At 38.9% G+C, this 18,854-nt stretch overlaps 1 protein-coding gene and 1 long non-coding RNA gene across 4 annotated transcripts in view; one reads left to right on the top strand and one right to left on the bottom strand.

The window, feature by feature from the left end:
• The window catches only part of BBS9 (Bardet-Biedl syndrome 9), a 227,777-nt gene that overhangs the window by 150,623 nt on the left and 58,300 nt on the right, over window positions 1-18,854 (bottom strand). For all 3 annotated transcript variants that reach the window (XM_053409545.1, XM_053409544.1, XM_053409546.1), the window contains exon 18: window positions 17,933-18,085. In XM_053409545.1, the coding sequence (XP_053265520.1) occupies window positions 17,933-18,085 (153 nt within the window). The remainder of the gene's footprint in view (window positions 1-17,932; window positions 18,086-18,854) is intronic.
• Window positions 5,895-6,210, top strand: LOC128423934 (uncharacterized). The gene is made up of 2 exons (XR_008332897.1): window positions 5,895-6,072; window positions 6,125-6,210. It is a non-coding gene; the product is annotated as an uncharacterized LOC128423934 (long non-coding RNA).

Below are 18,854 nucleotides of genomic sequence, written 5' to 3'. Positions count from 1 at the left end.
GCTTTAGTAGCTTACATTGAAAGCCTCTATGTGACTTCACTTCCTAAAATGGCATCAGATTTCTTATTAAAAATTACATATGATTTTAATTATGGAAATGATTACCAAACAACATATTGTAAATATTTAACTGGAATGAAGTATGGTATAGAAATGTAGCACTTAAGAAGCCAGAGTCGCTACTGGAATATACACTGAATACTCATATATCTTCTTAGTAAACTCAGCTGATTCCCTTCCCTCCTGAAATTGCTCTACAGTGAATATTATAAACACAATTTCATGAAATAGAGGTACTCCTTTAACGAAAAATGTAATAAGCATTCTTCACCAGCTGCAATGCCAACAAACCCTTTTAAAGTGTAGTGAGGTAGTACAAAAGAACTACAACTTCTTGACATTGTAATCACACTTTTCTGCAATGTGGCCCGATTTGGAGAAACATATTTTGGCTTATTTAGTGTTGTATGGAAGTGAGAGCTGGACCATAAAGAAGGCTGATCGCCGAAGAATCAATGCTTTTGAATTATGGTGCTGGAAGAGACTCTTGAGAGTCCCATGGACTGCAAGAAGATCAAACCTCTCCATTCTTAAGGAAATCAGCCCTGAGTGCTCACTGGAAGGACAGATCCTGAAGCTGAGGCTCCAATTCTTTGGCCTCCTCATGAGAAGAGAAGACTCCCTGGAAAATACCTTGATGTTGGGAAAGATGGAGGGCACAAGGAAATGGGGACGACAGAGGATGAGATGGTTCTCAAAGCTACCAACATGAGTTTGACCAAACTGTGGGAGGCAGTGGAAGACAGGAGTGCCTGGCGTGCTCTGGTCCATAGGGTCACGAAGAGTCGGACACGACTAAACAACTAAACACACATTTTGGCTTATTAAGCCTTTGACTATAAAAGGCTCCTGGATAATGATGGGAGCTGTTTTTAGGTTTTTGAGAGATTCAGAAGAACTGAGTTCATCAACCCTTTCCACCTTCCCTCTTTCTTCTCCCCCATTAACATGATTCATCAACATAACAAAATAGTGTTCACAGGAAGATTTTTGAAAGGATTACATATAGAATGAGATATGTACACATACTCCAGCAGAACTCCTGTCTAGGAAAATTATCTAGAAATGTTCACATCAGTAGATTCCCAGATTCCTACCCATCTCCATTAAAAAATAAAGTAACATTCAGATGTTCCAACATTCAGAGGTTTCTTCATTCAACAGGTCAACACTGAATATTATACAAGTAGCAACAGAAAATTGAGACCTTGGGAAGGGTTGTTCAATTCTCACTTCTGCATGAGGTTCTGAATCTGATCCCAGCTGATCTTGCAAAATCTAACAAACCTTGTACTGCATGCCCCAAGGGCTTCCACACATACAATGATTTTCCCTACCCCAACCAAAGAGTAGTTCTCCCTTGAAAAATCACTACCTACTTTTGAAATCCTCCTAAAGGTCAGTGACAGATTGTAATGCTATATGAGACCGCTGCTGTGTAAGCAGATATGATGGCGGGATTCCTTTAGATCACAGATAAATTTTCAATTTGTATACTCAAACGCAATAAAAAGCTTGCTTTTTTGCACCAACTGGTTAGTTTTCATTCATATGGCATATTTCATGACTTAGATATTCTCCAAGATGGACTGCTCAAGATGTTTGTACAAAACAAGTGAACCTTAATTGCCTAGGGCAATATAGAACCATCCAAGCAAACTGGCAATGATGGTGCTTGCAGCATCATACAATAAAACATCTCAATTCAAGTGTTTATGAGGATCAGCGAACAATTTCAAAAATCAAATGATAAACCACATTTCTTACTAAGTAAGCATACTTTAAGTAAACACATTACATCTTGATGAACAAAATGCATTTTGACTCAAGATTAAAAGAAACCAGCCGACTAACAAGTGGGATTTCTATTACACTGATTATATAATTTTTTATCACAGTACACAACTGCGCTAAGAGGAGGAATAGTAAGCCTACAAGAACTTTATCAGTTTTAACAGAATAATTTGTTCATCCAGAACTGACTTGATTATGTGATTTGATTTAATCCTATATGAACTAAGGAATTTGATTTAGAAATGTTATTACACGCTGTTAATCTCTCGGGTAAGAAGGAAAGTAACATAATTAGACACATTTTCCTCCTTATCTTAGTTTGGGGCTAAGACACTTTTAATTAGTACTTTCACAAATGTATTCCTGCCTGCATTCATGTATTTCAATTGCCGACATCAACTACTCCCCATGGAAACTAGCCATAAAAGACTAATGTGACATCTTTAACAAAAGTTTTAGGTCAGGGAGCAATTTAATTAAGAGGGGACAAGAGACTGCCAATCATATTCAGGGGAAAAAACTATTCATTAAATGAGACTGATAGATACAAAGGTGCCACCCTCTTTGGAATTCAATCTCTTCCACTGCTGCAAGCAAAACCTCACTGAACATTAAGTGCTAAAAGGTTTGACATAATATATTTGGGATGTAGGGGTTAGAAATGCTCATATATTCCACTGAATCACTCTTCCATAACACTTGCAGAGTAATGCTCGCATGTTCCCCTTGGGCAAACACCTGTTTACGAATAAGGACATGTCATTAGAAGTGACTTCAGCCGCTTACGCACAATGCCAAATTTAGTGTAAATCACTTGGGTTATGCCAGGATTGGCATTCCAATCCTATGTTCTGGACAATTAACTACAACCTTTAGTTTCTAATTACTTATCTAAGGTGTTTAAAGCAGTGTGTGAAAATAGAGAAAGGGAAACAGAGACAGCATTCACATTTTCCAGAGAGACAAATGGTGCCACCTGCTTAGTTAATACAAACACACCCTTAAAAAGCTACAACTGAATGAGGCAAAGTTATTAACTCACAGCATGCACAGTCTAATTTATATATTACTGATGTCATGGACATTTATAGAGCAAGTAAAAGCCTTTCTTAGCTATCAAAAGAATAAATAAATATGTCAACGCATAGCCCAGAAAACATTTCACTGTGAGAATTATGTACCAAAAATGGGCAGTGTTTGCATCATCAAAAGCATTTCCTCCAATTCAGGTATGCATTGCAACTTATCATACTGAGCCAGTACTAGGGCCTGGGAGAGCATGGCTCAAATCCCCACTCAATCATGAAGTAAATCAGGTAACCTTGGGCCAGTCACTACTTCTCAGCCTAACTTACCTCACAAGGTTGTTGTGAGGATGAAATGGGGAGGGAGACCATGTACATCTCCTTGAACTCTTCGGAGGAATCTTGAGACATAAACATGATAAACAATCACACACACCCCTTCATAAAATCCACTTGAAAAATCTGCGTATGACCATATGCTCAGTAACTGAAAAAATGAAATATTCTTGGTTTTGTGCATAAGACAAACCTTAGAATGCTATTTAAACAGTTCAGTATACGAAGGGATTATAGCAAGCACTGAATACAATGTGATAGAAATGTTGGTTTTGTTTTATTGTAAATTTATACTGTACAAGGTATGTTCGACGAGTTCTCTGTCTGAATGCATCTGTTTCCTGGCTGGAAGACAAACTCCACTACTTCTGGTTTTGACAGGAGGCTGGAGCTTGTGCATCTCCCATATCAGAAGTAAAACCACTTAGCAATACAATCGTACCTTGGAAGTCGAACAGAATTCGTTCCAGAAGTCCGTTCGACTTCCAAAACGTTTGAAAACCAATATGTGGCTTCTGACTGACTGCAGGAAGCTCCTGCAGCCAACCAGAAGCAGCGGAAGCCCCGTCGGATGTTATGGTTCCAAAAGAACGTTCGCAAACCGGAACAATCACTTCCAGGTTTGCAGCGTTCAGGAGCCAAAACATCTGACTTCCAGGGCGTTTGGGATCCAAGGTACGCAACTTCATAGAATTACTCTAACCACAAGTTCTATAACTAATAGAAGCACAACATGAGAATTTAGCAGAAACACACATTTCCTTTCTCCGCTAGGTGCCATGTTTTACTCAGAGCGTACCTATTGTAATTAATGGGCCTAACTTAGACATGGTCATTCATTTCAATGGGTCTACTCAGAGTTCCATGCTTAGGGCATAAAAGGACACAAACCACTACTACGCAGCTAAGGAAAGGAAGGCCTGTGGGCAGGGAAGATGTCTTTCCCCCTTCTCATGTCAGCAGAGATCTGAACGGCATAACAACTCTCCTGTTCTTGCCTGGATAGGAACCAGGGTGGAGAAATAAACTGCAGCATTTTGTTGGAGGTCCCACCTGCAATGTTGGAAAACCACCAGAGCTACCAGCTAAGACAGAGTTTGGGCATCCGGTTGCCAGCAGGAGTTTCACTTACACATTTAAGTCTTCAGTGCTTTCAAATAAGCACATTTTGATAGAGAGTTAAAGCAATTCTGAACATGGCATTGCTTTGAGAAGAACCCTAAAGTTGACACCCCCTAACCCCTGTAAAGAAATATCTCACTGCTACACTAGCATCTTTTTTTCAGTAGATGGGAACCAAATGAAGCCTTCCTCTTTAAAATAATTTAGTATGGTTCATACATTTTTATTAGGTACCTGAGAATTTTAATTGTCCTTTAAGAAACAGTACATTTAAAAGGATCACATAATACAAGATGCAGCCAATCTAACTTTCTCTGTACTTTACTAGCTGTGTAGGACATCCCGCACCGTCATCTGCTTTTTAAGTGAAATCCCATATGCTAGGGAAAAATGAATTTCAGCTCCTCCCAGATTTAATATTTATTATATGATTATGGAGCCCATAAAAATTTGAGAAGTGTTTTTTTTATTCTAAGGGGAAACAAGAAACATCTTAAGTTTGGTTAGGAGTTCACATCATAATTTAGAGATGTTTTAAGAAGAAGTCTGTACTGAAGTTATGCCAGCAAATAAATTGGGGTGCTTTGCTGTGCTGTGTTGTTGACCATTTAACCTGGTTCATAAAGAGTAACTTCAGATTTATGAGGCAATGTGGTATGGAAGTTTTAACAGGTTTGCTTCTAATCATAGAGGGGGAAATGTAGAACAAATCTTTTTTGTGAAGATTCCCCTAATTTATACTACAGCCAAAGAAGTGAAGAAAACAGCACATTATACAGTATTTTAACATGTAAACGTTTTAAGAACTGCAGTTAAACTTATCTGATTTTCAACAATATCTTTGCAGTTACAAACCATTTGCAGAACCAACGTCCACTAATCCCATGAGAAACAGATGTCTTAAAAATACCACCACAGATTAACCCATCAAGCATATAGGCATTTATCTGGGAGATGAGCTATCATTCAGTTTTAGAACCAATTTACTTGAAGCCCGTGAACTTAAATCTTCTATTAAGAATTAAAGCTGTGTTTTAACATTGCTGTTTGGATCTAATACCAACTAAGAATATTTTACCTGCTTCACCTAAACACAAATACAAACCATAGTGGTTTTCTGAATTGGAAAGCGAGCCAAAAACAAGTTTAACAATGTTTCCAGAACTGCTGAAGACAACTAGAGAAAACCCATTCCTATTTTATCTACATTAATGAAAAAGATTCACTGTAAAACAACAGAGCACAAATGCATTTGTACTCCATACAAACTAAAAAGCATTCAGCTAAGTTTCCAGAGTTGCTGCTTTATAGTTAATTCTTAAATTCTCAATAAATTTATTTCATTTACAAGAAATAACCCTCATATTATCCAAGATTAAACATTAATGAACATGCCTGGGGTACTGCATACACAGTAAAATGATGCTTCCAAACGAACATTTGCTTTTATATGTTTCAATTACAGCAAACCAGAAATGAAGGACTTTAAATAATTCTTTTTTAAAAACATACCACTTCTCTCACCATCTGTGGCAAAAGCTGAGTCCTGATTTTTAATGTACAGTGGTGCCCCGCAAGACGAATGCCTCGCAAGACGAAAAACTCGTTAGACGAAAGGGTTTTCCGTTTTTTGAGTCGTTCTGCAAGACGAATTTCCCTATGGGCTTGCTTCGCAAGACGAAACGTCTTGTGAGTTCTTGCGAGTTTGTTTCCTTTTTCTTAAAGCCGCTAAGCCGTTAATAGCCGCTAAGCCGCTAAGCCGTTAATAGCCGCTAAGCCGCTAATAGCCGTGCTTCGCAAGACGAAAAAACCGCAAGACGAAGAGACTCGCGGAACGGATTAATTTCGTCTTGCGAGGCACCACTGTACACCCTTTTTCTTGAACATCCAGCTTGAAAAAGATAAAAGTATTTGCATTTAGCTTGTTCCACTGAAATTAATGGAACAAGTTGTCTACAACCAACTTAATAAGCCAGATCAGTGCATCCAAGACTGTCCATCGCCTTTTGGTGAATGTAATGAATTAACCAGTCTGCCAACAGATACAGCAGCCTGGGAAACTTTGCAGCAATTTATAAAAAGGGGAGAAGTAGTTATGTTTTATTTTTAGCTGCTGTGAGCAAAAAGAAATTGCTATCAGGTTGCTGGAGGTGGATCCTTATGGACCAGTTACCTCACTACATTGTCCAGGCATCAATCATCAGGACAGTCAAAGGCTCAAAGCACAAAGTGCCCATTTTCACCATGCGAATTAGCAGTTGCACTGGATAAAGTTAAGGATTTTGTCCTATTTCTAAACAATGCAGAAAGTTGCAGATTCAATTCCAGGCATCACCAGGAAAAATGGAAAAACCACTGTGTCTGAAGCCCTGAAGAACCACTGCCAATCAGTATAGATAATACCAAGTGATATAGTCTAATGGCTTAAGTCAGCACACGTTCCTAGTTCTGCAGCAATCGGTTTAGGAATTGCGCATGCAGATCTATCAAACCTGACCTCTTCACTGAGATTTTACAGTGTGAACAAGATCCAAAGATCCACATTATAATGCAGGATATCTTAAAAGAAGCTTGTTTCTTAGATCTAGTTCACCTCATTGTATAGAATATCTCTGCATATTCACATGAGCTCTGGGGAAAGCACTGATATGGAAGTCATTTGGGCAGTATGTCTCAGTTATAGTTGATCTGTAATGCATTTGGTATCACTGGCCTCACCTGTAACCCTTTATGCAATTACCGTATTGGCCCGAATATAAGCCTCACCCGAATATAAGCCACAACTTTAAAATTCAAGGGTGGGGGGAGACAATACCCAAATATAAGCTGCTCCCTTAAAATTCCACAGGCACTTACACCCGTTCTATTTTGCTGTATGTCTGTTTCAGCAGCGTTATTGTAAAAAAGCCAATTTTTGTAAGGTCGCGAATTTAAGCCGCAGTTTTAACTTTTCAAGGTTGGAATTTTTTTGGGGGGGGGAGTACGGCTTATATTTGGGCTAGATGAAAGAGTACTTATATCAGTTATAAATATGACGCTCTGGAGAAGCATTATATGTTATCTGTAACATGAAGTCCTATATGCCATTACCTGTAACAATTGCATGCCCATTTTTCTCTCTTCAAATCCAGGGACAGTTTTGATTTGGCCTGGGAGCACATAAGCTGCTCTTATTTCTGCATTAGTACAGTGGATGAACAGCTTCCCTGGGGACTGATATTGTCTGATCTATTACCTGCTTCAACAGGTGAATATGAGCCTACATCCAAAGAGCCAAGCTATCAATTTTTCAAATCCAAAGGGGCTTTCAAGTTTGTGTTTCTCAAGCAGCTGCCCATCATGCCATATGGCAATACCTTTTGAAACTGATAGGACTTTCAAAGGCAGTCTGTGATTTAGCCTGGAGGATCTGCTCTTCAGAAATAAAGATTAAAAATCCCACTAGGCATGATCAGATCGTTGGGATATCTAAACTTTGGATCCTGATTACGATATTTTGGATCTCCACAGTTACCTCTAGAGCAGGATTCTGTAGGGAAGTGATTCGCAGCTCCATGCTACATAGGTAAGTAGATTGTCCATTGATACACTATGCCCCTGAGGAATTTTAGACCTAATTTTTAGTGTTCAGAATTTCTCTCTTGGGATATAAATTGTTGGCTCAACTCTCTGAAGACTGAATAGACAGCTTACAATAATATTTTCAAGGTAGACTTTTTATGACTAATAAAAACCTAGAAGGATGCATTCATCAATCCCAAATAGTTTCATAAAAGGAATAGCCTCTATATTGACATGGTTTTATATCATTTTAAAAGTGGAATGATATACAGTACCATACCTATATGTGAAGCCACATTCTTATTTCATGAAAGATACTGAACTTTCATTCAATCAGTAATCTAAAAACTACTAAAAGCATATAGCCATAACAAATAACCTTTACACATAATGCGAAAGGAAATGGATAATTATGTGGTGATTAATGATAGCCAAGCCATAAATCTTGGTTATCACGTTTTCTCTGGGAAAATGGAGAGAACAGGGGATCTGATGCTCTTAAAAGGTTGCTTTCCACACTGGGAGGCCGAGAAGTTTTGAGGGACCCAGATGGAGACGGGTGACTTAGAATTTCAATCATGCCCAGGAATCATGCTCAAGGAATTTCAATCAACACTAGATAGTAGTATGGGGGCAGTTCTTAGGGGTACTGGATAGGCAAAGGCTCCCTTTAATTACTTTTGTGACTGCTATAAATTACAACTGAGGCAATCTGTCTGCCAGTTAAAATTTACATCTGGAATGTGAGCTGACTGCTGGCTTAAGAAGATCACTAAAAGGTTGAAAGCAAAACAAAATGCATGGTTTAATTGTTTGTGCCCAAGAAATATTCTCAACAGCTAATGGTCCTCTACTCTGGGTTACTGAGGGGACTGTTTGTATATGAAGGTGATAGATGGATGGTGTAGGACCCTGTGTGATAGGCAGGGAAGTAAGATTTCCCAGGGTGGGAGGCTGGGAGAAGAAAGGGAAGCTCTCAGGTGAGAGCTGGGACGGTCCACAGCATTCTGTGTAAGACAAGGATTAAGATCTACCTTTGTATTTTCTTTGTTCTATCATTGTTTTGTTGTTGGTTTTTATTTTTATTTAGATTAGTTGTTTTTTTATTGTATTATATGATGAAAAGATTCAATAAAATTTATGGGGGGAAATAATACAACAAAATAGTGTCTTTTGATGCTAACCCTTCCCTAGTTTGTCCATTCACAACTTATTCCATGGGCCACAGGAATCACTTAATCTAGTCACTTGGGCTGGAATCCTAAAGGGAGGGGAGAAATTTGAAGGTGGTTTAACTGCCTTAACCTATAACTTGCCAGGCTTGAGCAGGCATGGCAGGACAGAGCAGTGTGTTGTGTTTCTCCCTTCATTTTTGGGCTATTAAAAAGTATTAGAATTTATTTTGTATTTGATTTAGGCTCCCAAATGCATCTAAATATTTCCCAGTTTGATGGCCTGTGAGATGACTGCTATTGCTTTGCATTCTTCAGAGAATGAAGCCACTTCCCAGTCTTCTCACAACATATCCCCGTCTGGCCCTATGGACATCAGTGTCAAAGGAACCCAGGGTGGCAGAGACGGAATTCCAGTCTATCCTATGACCATTGAACATTGTGACAGGGAACACAGGATTGGAGCCTCAAGCTCTCATTGTATTAAGGAATAACAGTCAGCTTAATAAATAAAAAGGAATGTTAGTGACGATGAGCAATATTTGAAGAACTGTGCATAATTTCGGTTATATTCTTCATGTGTCTTTCGGTGAGATCCCAGGATAGAATAAAGAAACAACAAGTCTAACTTGAACTGCACAGTTCTGACACTGCGTTCTGCATGTGTCTTTACAGCTCATAAACCATAAATTCCTTCTATCCCAATGTCTTATTTTAATGAGTTTTTTGTAGTTAAAAGTAATTGTGAAGTTCTGAAATATTTACTGTTTTCTACTGCACTCTGCTGGAAGTACTTGTGCCACTTCTGCACACACATGCCAGAAAACTGAATACTCCAAATGCAATACAATTTATTCGCATCTTGACACATACTCCTTTTTCAGTACTAGAAAATTTCAAACTAGATGCCTTAAACTATGCAGACAGACACATTCTAAGTTATCCTAAATAACTGCTTACAAAACACTGAATCCCAAGCTGTTATTCTTCAGTATGTTACATGGCAGCATCAGTACTTCAAACAAATATATGCTTTTTCATAATAAATAACCCATAAATAACCCATAAGTTAAAAAATAAGCTTTTTGGAGGGCAGACTATAGGTATTCCAACCATACAATTGTCAAAACAAAAGTTGATATATGCTCATGGAGAATAAATCCATTTGAATAGGTACAGAACCATCAGGAGTCAATAAAAATGTGACAGACTTAATTTCACAATCTTCTAGAAACAACAAGGAAAACTCCTCCTGCCCTAAGCCATATGCTGGCATTAAACCCAGCATGCACAATGCGCTTTGAAACTTTCATTAATATATGCTAAAATATTTTAGTTCAATGGCTTGGACAAAAGAGCATGAAAAGACCCCTTTTCTTTTTTCTCTTTTTTCTGAATAAATTTAAATATCTTAAAGAGTCTACAAGGAAAGCAATTAAACAAACATTTCTTTTACAAAGAATATAAAAAGGTTTCAGCATATTTTGTTTATAGATTCTGCTTGTAAAGCAGAATAAATAGAATGACAATTCAAAAATCCATATGTAGAATGAGCTACCTGAATTTTTTGATGCTCGGCTTTTTGGACCATTGAGCTATTATGCTCTTGGACAATGATGACATAATCCAGCAAAGACAATACATCCACAGAAAAAGCTTCCATATGTGGATTCCCTGTTGGATAAGGAACTGTGCATGATGCACTGGGCTGATGCCCAATGCTGTCAGATTCATTATTTTGTAAAACTACATGATCCTGGTTATATTATCAACATCCATCAAAGTTGGGAATACTGGTTACCTCTGAAATCTTGTGAACACATCTCCCTATGCTCCATATAGCCACATCCTCTATTCCTTACATCACGGATGGGAAACTAGATCCAGCCAGCAGGCCAGATGCTTGGTTCCCCCACCTGCTGATCACCTGTGCTGACATCACTTTGATGTCAGGTGCCCATTTTTGCTTCTTAGCGTGGCAAGTCGCACTGCCAAGTATCATTCAAGCCCAGCCAAGAAGGACTTGAAGTTACTACCAGCTGATTGGAAGAGACTTCGAGCTCAATTTTTTTGCAAGGGTAGAACTCAGTACAGCAGCTGAACTTGAACTCAGCACCTATCAGCTGATAGGTAGTGACTTCCAGCGCCACTTTCTGCTGTGATTGGCTTACCTTTCCCGCCCCAACCTGGCCACAGTGATCCATGCGACGGTCACCTCCAGGCTTGACTACTATAATTCGCTCTACGCGGGGCTGCCCTTGAAGCTGTCCCAGAAACTCCAGCGGGTGCAGAATGCTGCAGCGAGGCTCCTCATTGGGTCTCTGCCATGGGAGCATATTCACCCAGTGCTTTTCCAGCTGCTCTGGCTCCCGGTGGAGTACAGGGTCAGATTTAAGGTGCTGGTTTTGACCTTTAAAGCCCTTCACGGCCTAGGACCCTCGTACCTACGGGACCGCCTCTCCCGGTATGCCCCACAGAGAGCCTCAAGGTCCATAAATAGCAACACCTTAGTGGTCCCGGGTCCTAAGGAAGGTAGATTAGCTTCAACCAGAGCCAGGGCCTTCTCAACACTAGCTCCGGCCTGGTGGAATGCTCTGCCTCATGAGACCAGGGCCCTGCAGGATCTTATTTCTTTCCGCAGGTGCCTGGCCTTTGGCCTGGAGCCAATTTGATTCCCTCCCCCTCTTTCTTTTTTCTTTTTCCTTTCTCCTCCTGTGATGAGGCTGCATTTTAATATTTTAATGTTTCAATATTTTAATGTTGTATTTTAATCTTGTTTTTAAGTTGTATTCATTCAACTTGTTTTTATTATTGCTTGTTAGCTGCCCTGAGCTGGGGAGGGCGAGTATAAATAAAAAATATTATTATTATTATTATTATTATTATTATTATTATTATTATTATTATCTACAGAGAATTCAGCTGACAGGGAATTCAGTAGCACAGCCTATCCCAGCAGGTTGTGACAACAAGCATTCTTGCCAATGCACAATCAAGAGTGTGCTTTAAGGTTAGTTGTGGAGCAGGTGGGCATGGTTTGGAGGGGAAACAGCATTGCGGGCCAAACTGGGAGCAATGCCAGGCCCAATTAGGCACGGAGGCTGGAGGTTCCACATGCCTGCCTTACATCTTTAGTCTAATGAACAAACATTTGCACTTCAGGGTGCAAACATGTTATGTGAGAGCAGTTTAACTGGTCACAATAAAATAATGTGTTAGCAAGAGTAATTACTGAAGTACAAGTAAAACACTTGTCCAAGAAAGCTGTGTGAAAGCCGGTACATTCAATTAGCAGCAAAACTACTGGTATCTGAAGGAGTGAGCAGGCACACGAAGCTTATACCCAGAACAAACTTCGTTGGTCTCTAAGGTGCTACTGGACAATTTTTTAATTTATTTTGATAGCAAAACTACTGCACTTGGTACATGAGAACATCAAAAATATTTCATGCTTTAAACAGCATTTCTTTTCTTTAAAATGTGTCATATAAAATAGCCAACCATAGGTATTATTTTGTCCAAAACTATATTAAGACATTTATAAATTAAAAGGTGGGATGTTCTAATCAATTTGTTACCCCCAATTTTTCCAACTACCATTTTCTTTACCACAGCTGCATTAGCACTAACCCCCTAAAATAGCTCTGCTGTATTCCATAATAGGGCAATTAAATGATACATAATAGAGACATGCTGTCAAAATGTAGAAATTACTAGTTATGTGTAAGTAAATGCTAAGGAGCATACAATGGTACCAACAGGAATAACTCTGACGAATAAACTTTGTTCTCATTTGTTTTTTCCCCCAAGTTTGTGTAGTTAAGTCACCATTTATACTCTCACATAACTCTACTTTTTGTTTGAAAGGTTTAAACTGGGAAACGACAGCAAAGGTTATTCCTCAGAGATAGCAGCAGCTAGAAGCTTGAGATGTGTCTGTGTTGATGTTAAAGAACATAAAACTAGAGAAACAAAAAAAAAGTTTAATAAAGAAGTGTATTTAGGTTTGTTAAGTTATGTGTACTCTGGTTTTCAAACAAGTTTTTAAGAAGGTTCACTTCTTTTACTCCCAAAGAAAATTTGATCCTATTATGTTTATTTTCCCGCACAGAATACAATATTAAAGCCAAAGTTCAATTTTAAAAATTCAAACCTCTAATTACATGTACTTATTGTCAATATTAGTTTAACTGTATTTACACTACGTAGATAAGTTGCAAGTATGTTATTCTAGAACAGACACATATTGGTCATAATACAGAGAACTACAGACCCAACATTACTTTGGAATTATGTTTCTTAAGGTTTCAGGCTTGCTGGAACTTCTTTGCTTTTTAGTACATCACCGAAAAACAGGTGCAAAAAGGTAGCTCAGCTGGGTGGATGTACTCTTCAGAATTAAAGAACAAGGTGTTCTTTAAATTAAATTAAAGAACAAGGTGTTTTGGGCATATGCTCGGCCCAAGAATTTGTGTCAGAGGCAATTTGCCATAAGAGGGAAGGAGGGGACTGTTGGTTGTGTGAAAAGTTCACAGCGCCCCCCCTGCCCTGGCTTGGTGTCAGGAAACTAGTCTCATGTTTCTATGGGTCCTAAGCAATACATTGGGACGCGGGTGGCACTGTGGGTTAAACCACAGAGCCTAGGACTTGCTGATCAGAAGGTTGGCGGTTTGAATCCCCGCAATGGGGTGAGCTCCCGTTGCCCGGTCCCTTCTCCTGCCAACCTAGCAGTTCGAAAGCACGACAAAGTGCAAGTAGATAAATAGGTACCGCTCTGGCAGGAAGATAAACAGCGTTTTCGTGCTCTGCTCTGGTTTGCCAGAAGCGGCTTAGTCATGCTGGCCACGTGACCCAGAAGCTGTACGCCGGCTCCCTCAAAGCGAGATAAGTGCTGCAACCCCAGAGTGGGTCACAACTGGACCTAATGGTTAGGGTTCCCTTTATCTTTAAGCAATACAATGGGAAATAACAATGGCTCTGATGAAAGAATAAAGCAACAGTAGTGTTTGAAGGAGAACGAGATGTCAAGAAGGAGAATGCATTTTTTAAATGAAGCAATTGGAATTACTAATAACACAATCGTATAAAACAACTACTCTAAAGTCAGTCTATTGAATTCAATAGGATGTATTCCCAGATAAATTTGGATAGGATTGCAGCATAAATTATTATTAATCTATTTCAGTTTTTAAAAGGCGTTTCACTTCCTGTGTGTCGAATGCTACCCAAAGGATTATTCTACAGGTTGGAGGGGGAGGAGGTGATTTTTGCTCATTTTTCCTCCTTGCAGACCCTAAGACCATCTTCCACACTGTTCTTGAGGGAGCACAGGGAGAAGGTGGCAGTTGGTGAAAACCCACCACACCCTTATTCAGCAGAAGCTTCCACTGGATCTCAGTGGAGCTTTACTATTCACAAAAGGTTTTCAACCAAGGTTTTTGCCCGTTTTTTATGCAGGTATCTCGTTGCTCAATAAAACATCCTCTACAGTATCTGGGCTTCACAAACCAACACTTCCCCCCTCTCTTTCAAAAATGAGAAATACTTTTTGCTATGGGTTTCATTATGGGGGGAAATGCAGGAGATTACTGTAAGAAAGTACAAATACAAATAAATGACACTATCTTCATGTCTGTGCCATATATTAAAACAGGATATTTATTTTAAGAAATGTATTCATTCCTTGTACATAGGCAAAAATATGCAAAGGAAATTATGTTCCACAGTTCTCTGATTTTAAAAGGGAAGAACTGCATTACAAACCTAGAGTTTTGGGGTGTCCAAAGGAACACAGGCTACATTAAGTGCTTTACAATGCCAATGATATTTTTTTTCAAGACAGCTGCATTGCCAATACAAGGCCCTTTTGTGAAAGTAAACCAATCAAGTTGGCACACTGTTCCAATTTCCTTTCTAGGACAAGCCTCTAAAGCTGATAAATATGATACAGCTCAGCTACATCCTTGGCTTCCTAGAAAAGGAAACAGGATGATCTATCCTACTTACGGATGCAAATGCTATTGCTTGAATATATTTCTGAAATGGAACCAAGTGAAGTCATTTCTCTGAGCTAGAACTTCCAAGTGAATTATTATTTGAGAAAAGCCATTGCTCCAGTTATTAAGCAAGTTTGAGAACTGAAGATATATGGATTTCTAAATACCTGAAGCACTTAAGACTGGAAGAAAGAAGTTGCAGTTTGATTATGACTCCCTAAAGGTAATGAAAATAAAAAAATACATTTGTGCTCAAGGCTGTATGGGGTGGGGCTGGAACATTCCCAATATTAAGAACCTAGGCAACATGAAACTTTGCATTTCATAAAAAACAACAACCAGTAGATACATCTTATTAATTGAATGCCAATTTTACTCTTCATAAAAAGAAATGCCCTTAACATTAAAAGAAAACTCAACATAACCTAACGTTTTTATGGAGCTGGACATCTGGAGAAAGAATACAATCACCTGAACTTTCTTACTTCCCTATTCCCATAGAAATCCAAATACAGTGGTACCTCGGGTTACATACGCTTCAGGTTACATGCGCTTCAGGTTACATACGCTTCAGGTTACACACTCCGCTAACCCAGAAATTGTGCTTCAGGTTAAGAACTTTGCTTGAGGATAAGAACAGAAATCGGGCTCCAGTGGCGCGGCGGCAGCAGGAGGCCCCATTAGCTAAAGTGGTGCTTCAGGTTAAGAACAGTTTCAGGTGAAGAACGGACCTCCGGACCGAATTAAGTACTTAACCCGAGGTACCACTGTACAGAATCAAGTAAGTCCTGATTTAAGCTTACTGACAATTATTTTATCAAACTGCAAAATCACATTACAACAGTGTGCAATCTTCCTACCCTGCCCCCAGCTCAGCTGATTGGAGATTATAGATCAGATCACCAGCAAGAAGATAATTGGACTGAGTCCCACTGCTGAGCTGCACATGAAGGAAGAGATCACTCTCTTATTCCATGAACAGATCAAAATGTTCCTGTGCTGTGACAAAGGGAACTCCTTTCATATACCAAAACATGGAAGTAAAGTGAGCTACCCATGGAAGAACAAAGTAACCTGTTCCTCCCTGTGAAGCTCCCTGCAGTTCTGTGTTGCCTGCTGAATGGAAGGAGCAATTAATGTTATCAGGGGACTGGAGGAATTCTAATACAAGGAAATACTATTGGGGGCGGGGATTTTATTTTAGAAAAATGGAACGAGGGTGACATGGTAGAGGTCTATACAATTATGTATGGTGTGGAATAAGGAGATACAAAGATTTCCTTGCAGTACTAGAATGTGGGAGCTTCCAGTGAGATTCAGGACTGATAAACATACTTCTTCACACAACAATGCAATGTGCTGTGGGATCACTTTAAGTTTATGCAGCCTGACAATGTGGATAAGGTGCTTGCTATTGATATATAAACTCTTAATGGCTTAGAACCAGTTTACTTAACAAATTGCCTTGCCCCATACATGCCTATTTAGCCATCTCAGTACAGTGGTACCTCGGGTTACATACACTTCAGGTTACATACGCTTCAGGTTACAGACTCCGCTAACCCAGAAATAGTGCTTCAGGTTAAGAACTTTGCTTCAGGATGAGAACAGAAATCATGCTCCGGCAGGGCGGCGGCAGCAGGAGGCCCCATTAGTTAAAGTGATGCTTCAGGTTAAGAACAGTTTCAGGTTAAGAACGGACCTCCGGAACGAATTAAGTACTTAACCCGAGGTACCACTGTATTTGGAACTTGAAACCTTTGCAAGTGCCACATAATGTTCATCCCACATTAGCAGCAAAAGTGTTTTGGAATTCCCTACCTATTAACATTAGGCAGGGACCCAGGCTATATTGTTTTATATCCCGCCGAATACTTGTTCATGTAACTTAGTTATTTATATTTGTTTTTAAAGTTTGGCTGATTTATGTTTTAATTGTGATGGCTGTTTGTATATTTGCTTTTTAAAATTGTTTTGTAGATTTTAGCTGTGTTTTATTTACAATTTTATTTGTGCATTGCTTAGAAAGCTCCTGATTAAGCATCTTTTAAACCTTCTAATAAATAAATAACTTTTTAAAACATGAGTTTGCTACCACACAAATGGTGATAGCTACCAGTTTAGTTGGCTTTAAAGGTGGAATAGATAAGCATAGAGAAGGAGTCTATCAATACTTATTGGTCATGATTTGTTATATGCACTTCCAGGTTCAGAGGCACAATGCCAATGAGTAACAGTTGCTGGGGAGTAACAACAGAAAAGGTCTAACGCTTTCATGCCCTGCTTCTGGATTTCCCAAAAGTTCCTAGCTGCCTCCCACCGGAAATGAGATTAAACTATAGTCTGATACAGCAACACTCTTATGTTCTTTACTGAGGCAGAAACTCAAACTGTGTTCCATCTTGCAACAGTATATCAGTTGATTTGCTTTCAATTACTTCAGCTATTGCCTTTGAAAGACCCAGGATGTAAATACATTTGCAAACGGAGACTGTTCGTCTCAAGATTATTTTGTTGTGGATGTTACATCAGTTAAACCATTCCATCAGTTTACAGTATACCATAAATGTTTACATGAGCTCTGAACTATAAAATATTTTCACATAACTATTTCAGCTCGGAAAGAATGATGCACTGTCAAAGTTTGCGAGAGCTCAGAGTAGCAATTCAGTATCTGAAGATCAAATAAAAACCACTGCAGATCATCTGGAAAGTTGCAGGGAATATTAGGTTAAACAAATTACTGTTCCATGGTCTCTCAGCTGGTAAATGTAACCAGGAAGGTATCGCTTATGTATTTTAAAACTATGTGTTTAGTGTGGGGGGAGACATTAAAGAGTCAGGCTCATAACCCAACTATACTGACCTGTCTGTAAGTTCCCTCTAACAAGGTGTCCAGATGTTGCAGAGGAGCCTGGGTTTTATCTTTAAACCGAGTCAGCAGTCGTCGTTCAATAGCTCTAAACTGTACGGCTCTTTCAGATAATAGTTGCTCATATTTAGTAGCATTCAAGCGCAGCTACAATTAAGCAAGGAAAAAGTTAAAAATATTCCAAAATGCAATAATATTTTCACATGACACATTTATAACAAACAGGTGGAGAACAACTGCATTTCTGGAAGTTTTACTGTAGTAATTCGCAGAGTGCTTTTCTATGGTAAGGTAGTCAGTCTGAAGACCGGTAATTTCACACTCATCATCAGATCAACTAACAGGCTAGAATAATGCCAGGTATTACCAAAATTGAAAATAATTGTTGACAGTGAAGGCAATCTACTGTAATGCATGATAATCTTACCATGGGCTTTCATGACAGAGGTGAAATTATCTCGTCATCAGCAGGTTATGAATTATTTCAGTACACTGGATCTGCAGCACATATGCTCAATGATATTTTACTAGCTGCGGCAGAAATCAGGCACAGTATTTTAAAATGTTTAAAACACTGTCTTTAGGAATAGATTTTTATTTTTAGGGGAGGGCAATTTTTAATATATATCAAATGTCAATCCAATATCAAAACAACTCATATTCCTGTCTATAATGACTGTGCCAAGTGTTCCTAAGAGTTTTGAAGAATATGTTAATATACTATTGGTTTGGCAAAGATTATTAGAAATGAGATGCTGACTTTCACAGCCCAAACAGCCCTGACATAATCTCCATTCCTCTTTATAAAAACATATACAAAGCCATTAAGGGCTTGAAGATGGGTCACTATGAGCCTACACACCATGACTGCAGCCCCTACATAAATGCACTGGTTTATAAACAACTGTAACAGCTC

Source organism: Podarcis raffonei, chromosome 12 (genome assembly GCF_027172205.1).
Source record: "Podarcis raffonei isolate rPodRaf1 chromosome 12, rPodRaf1.pri, whole genome shotgun sequence".
NCBI lineage: Eukaryota > Metazoa > Chordata > Lepidosauria > Squamata > Lacertidae > Podarcis > Podarcis raffonei.
Note: the sequence above shows the minus strand (reverse complement) of the source record. Positions and strands in the feature narration are given on the sequence as shown.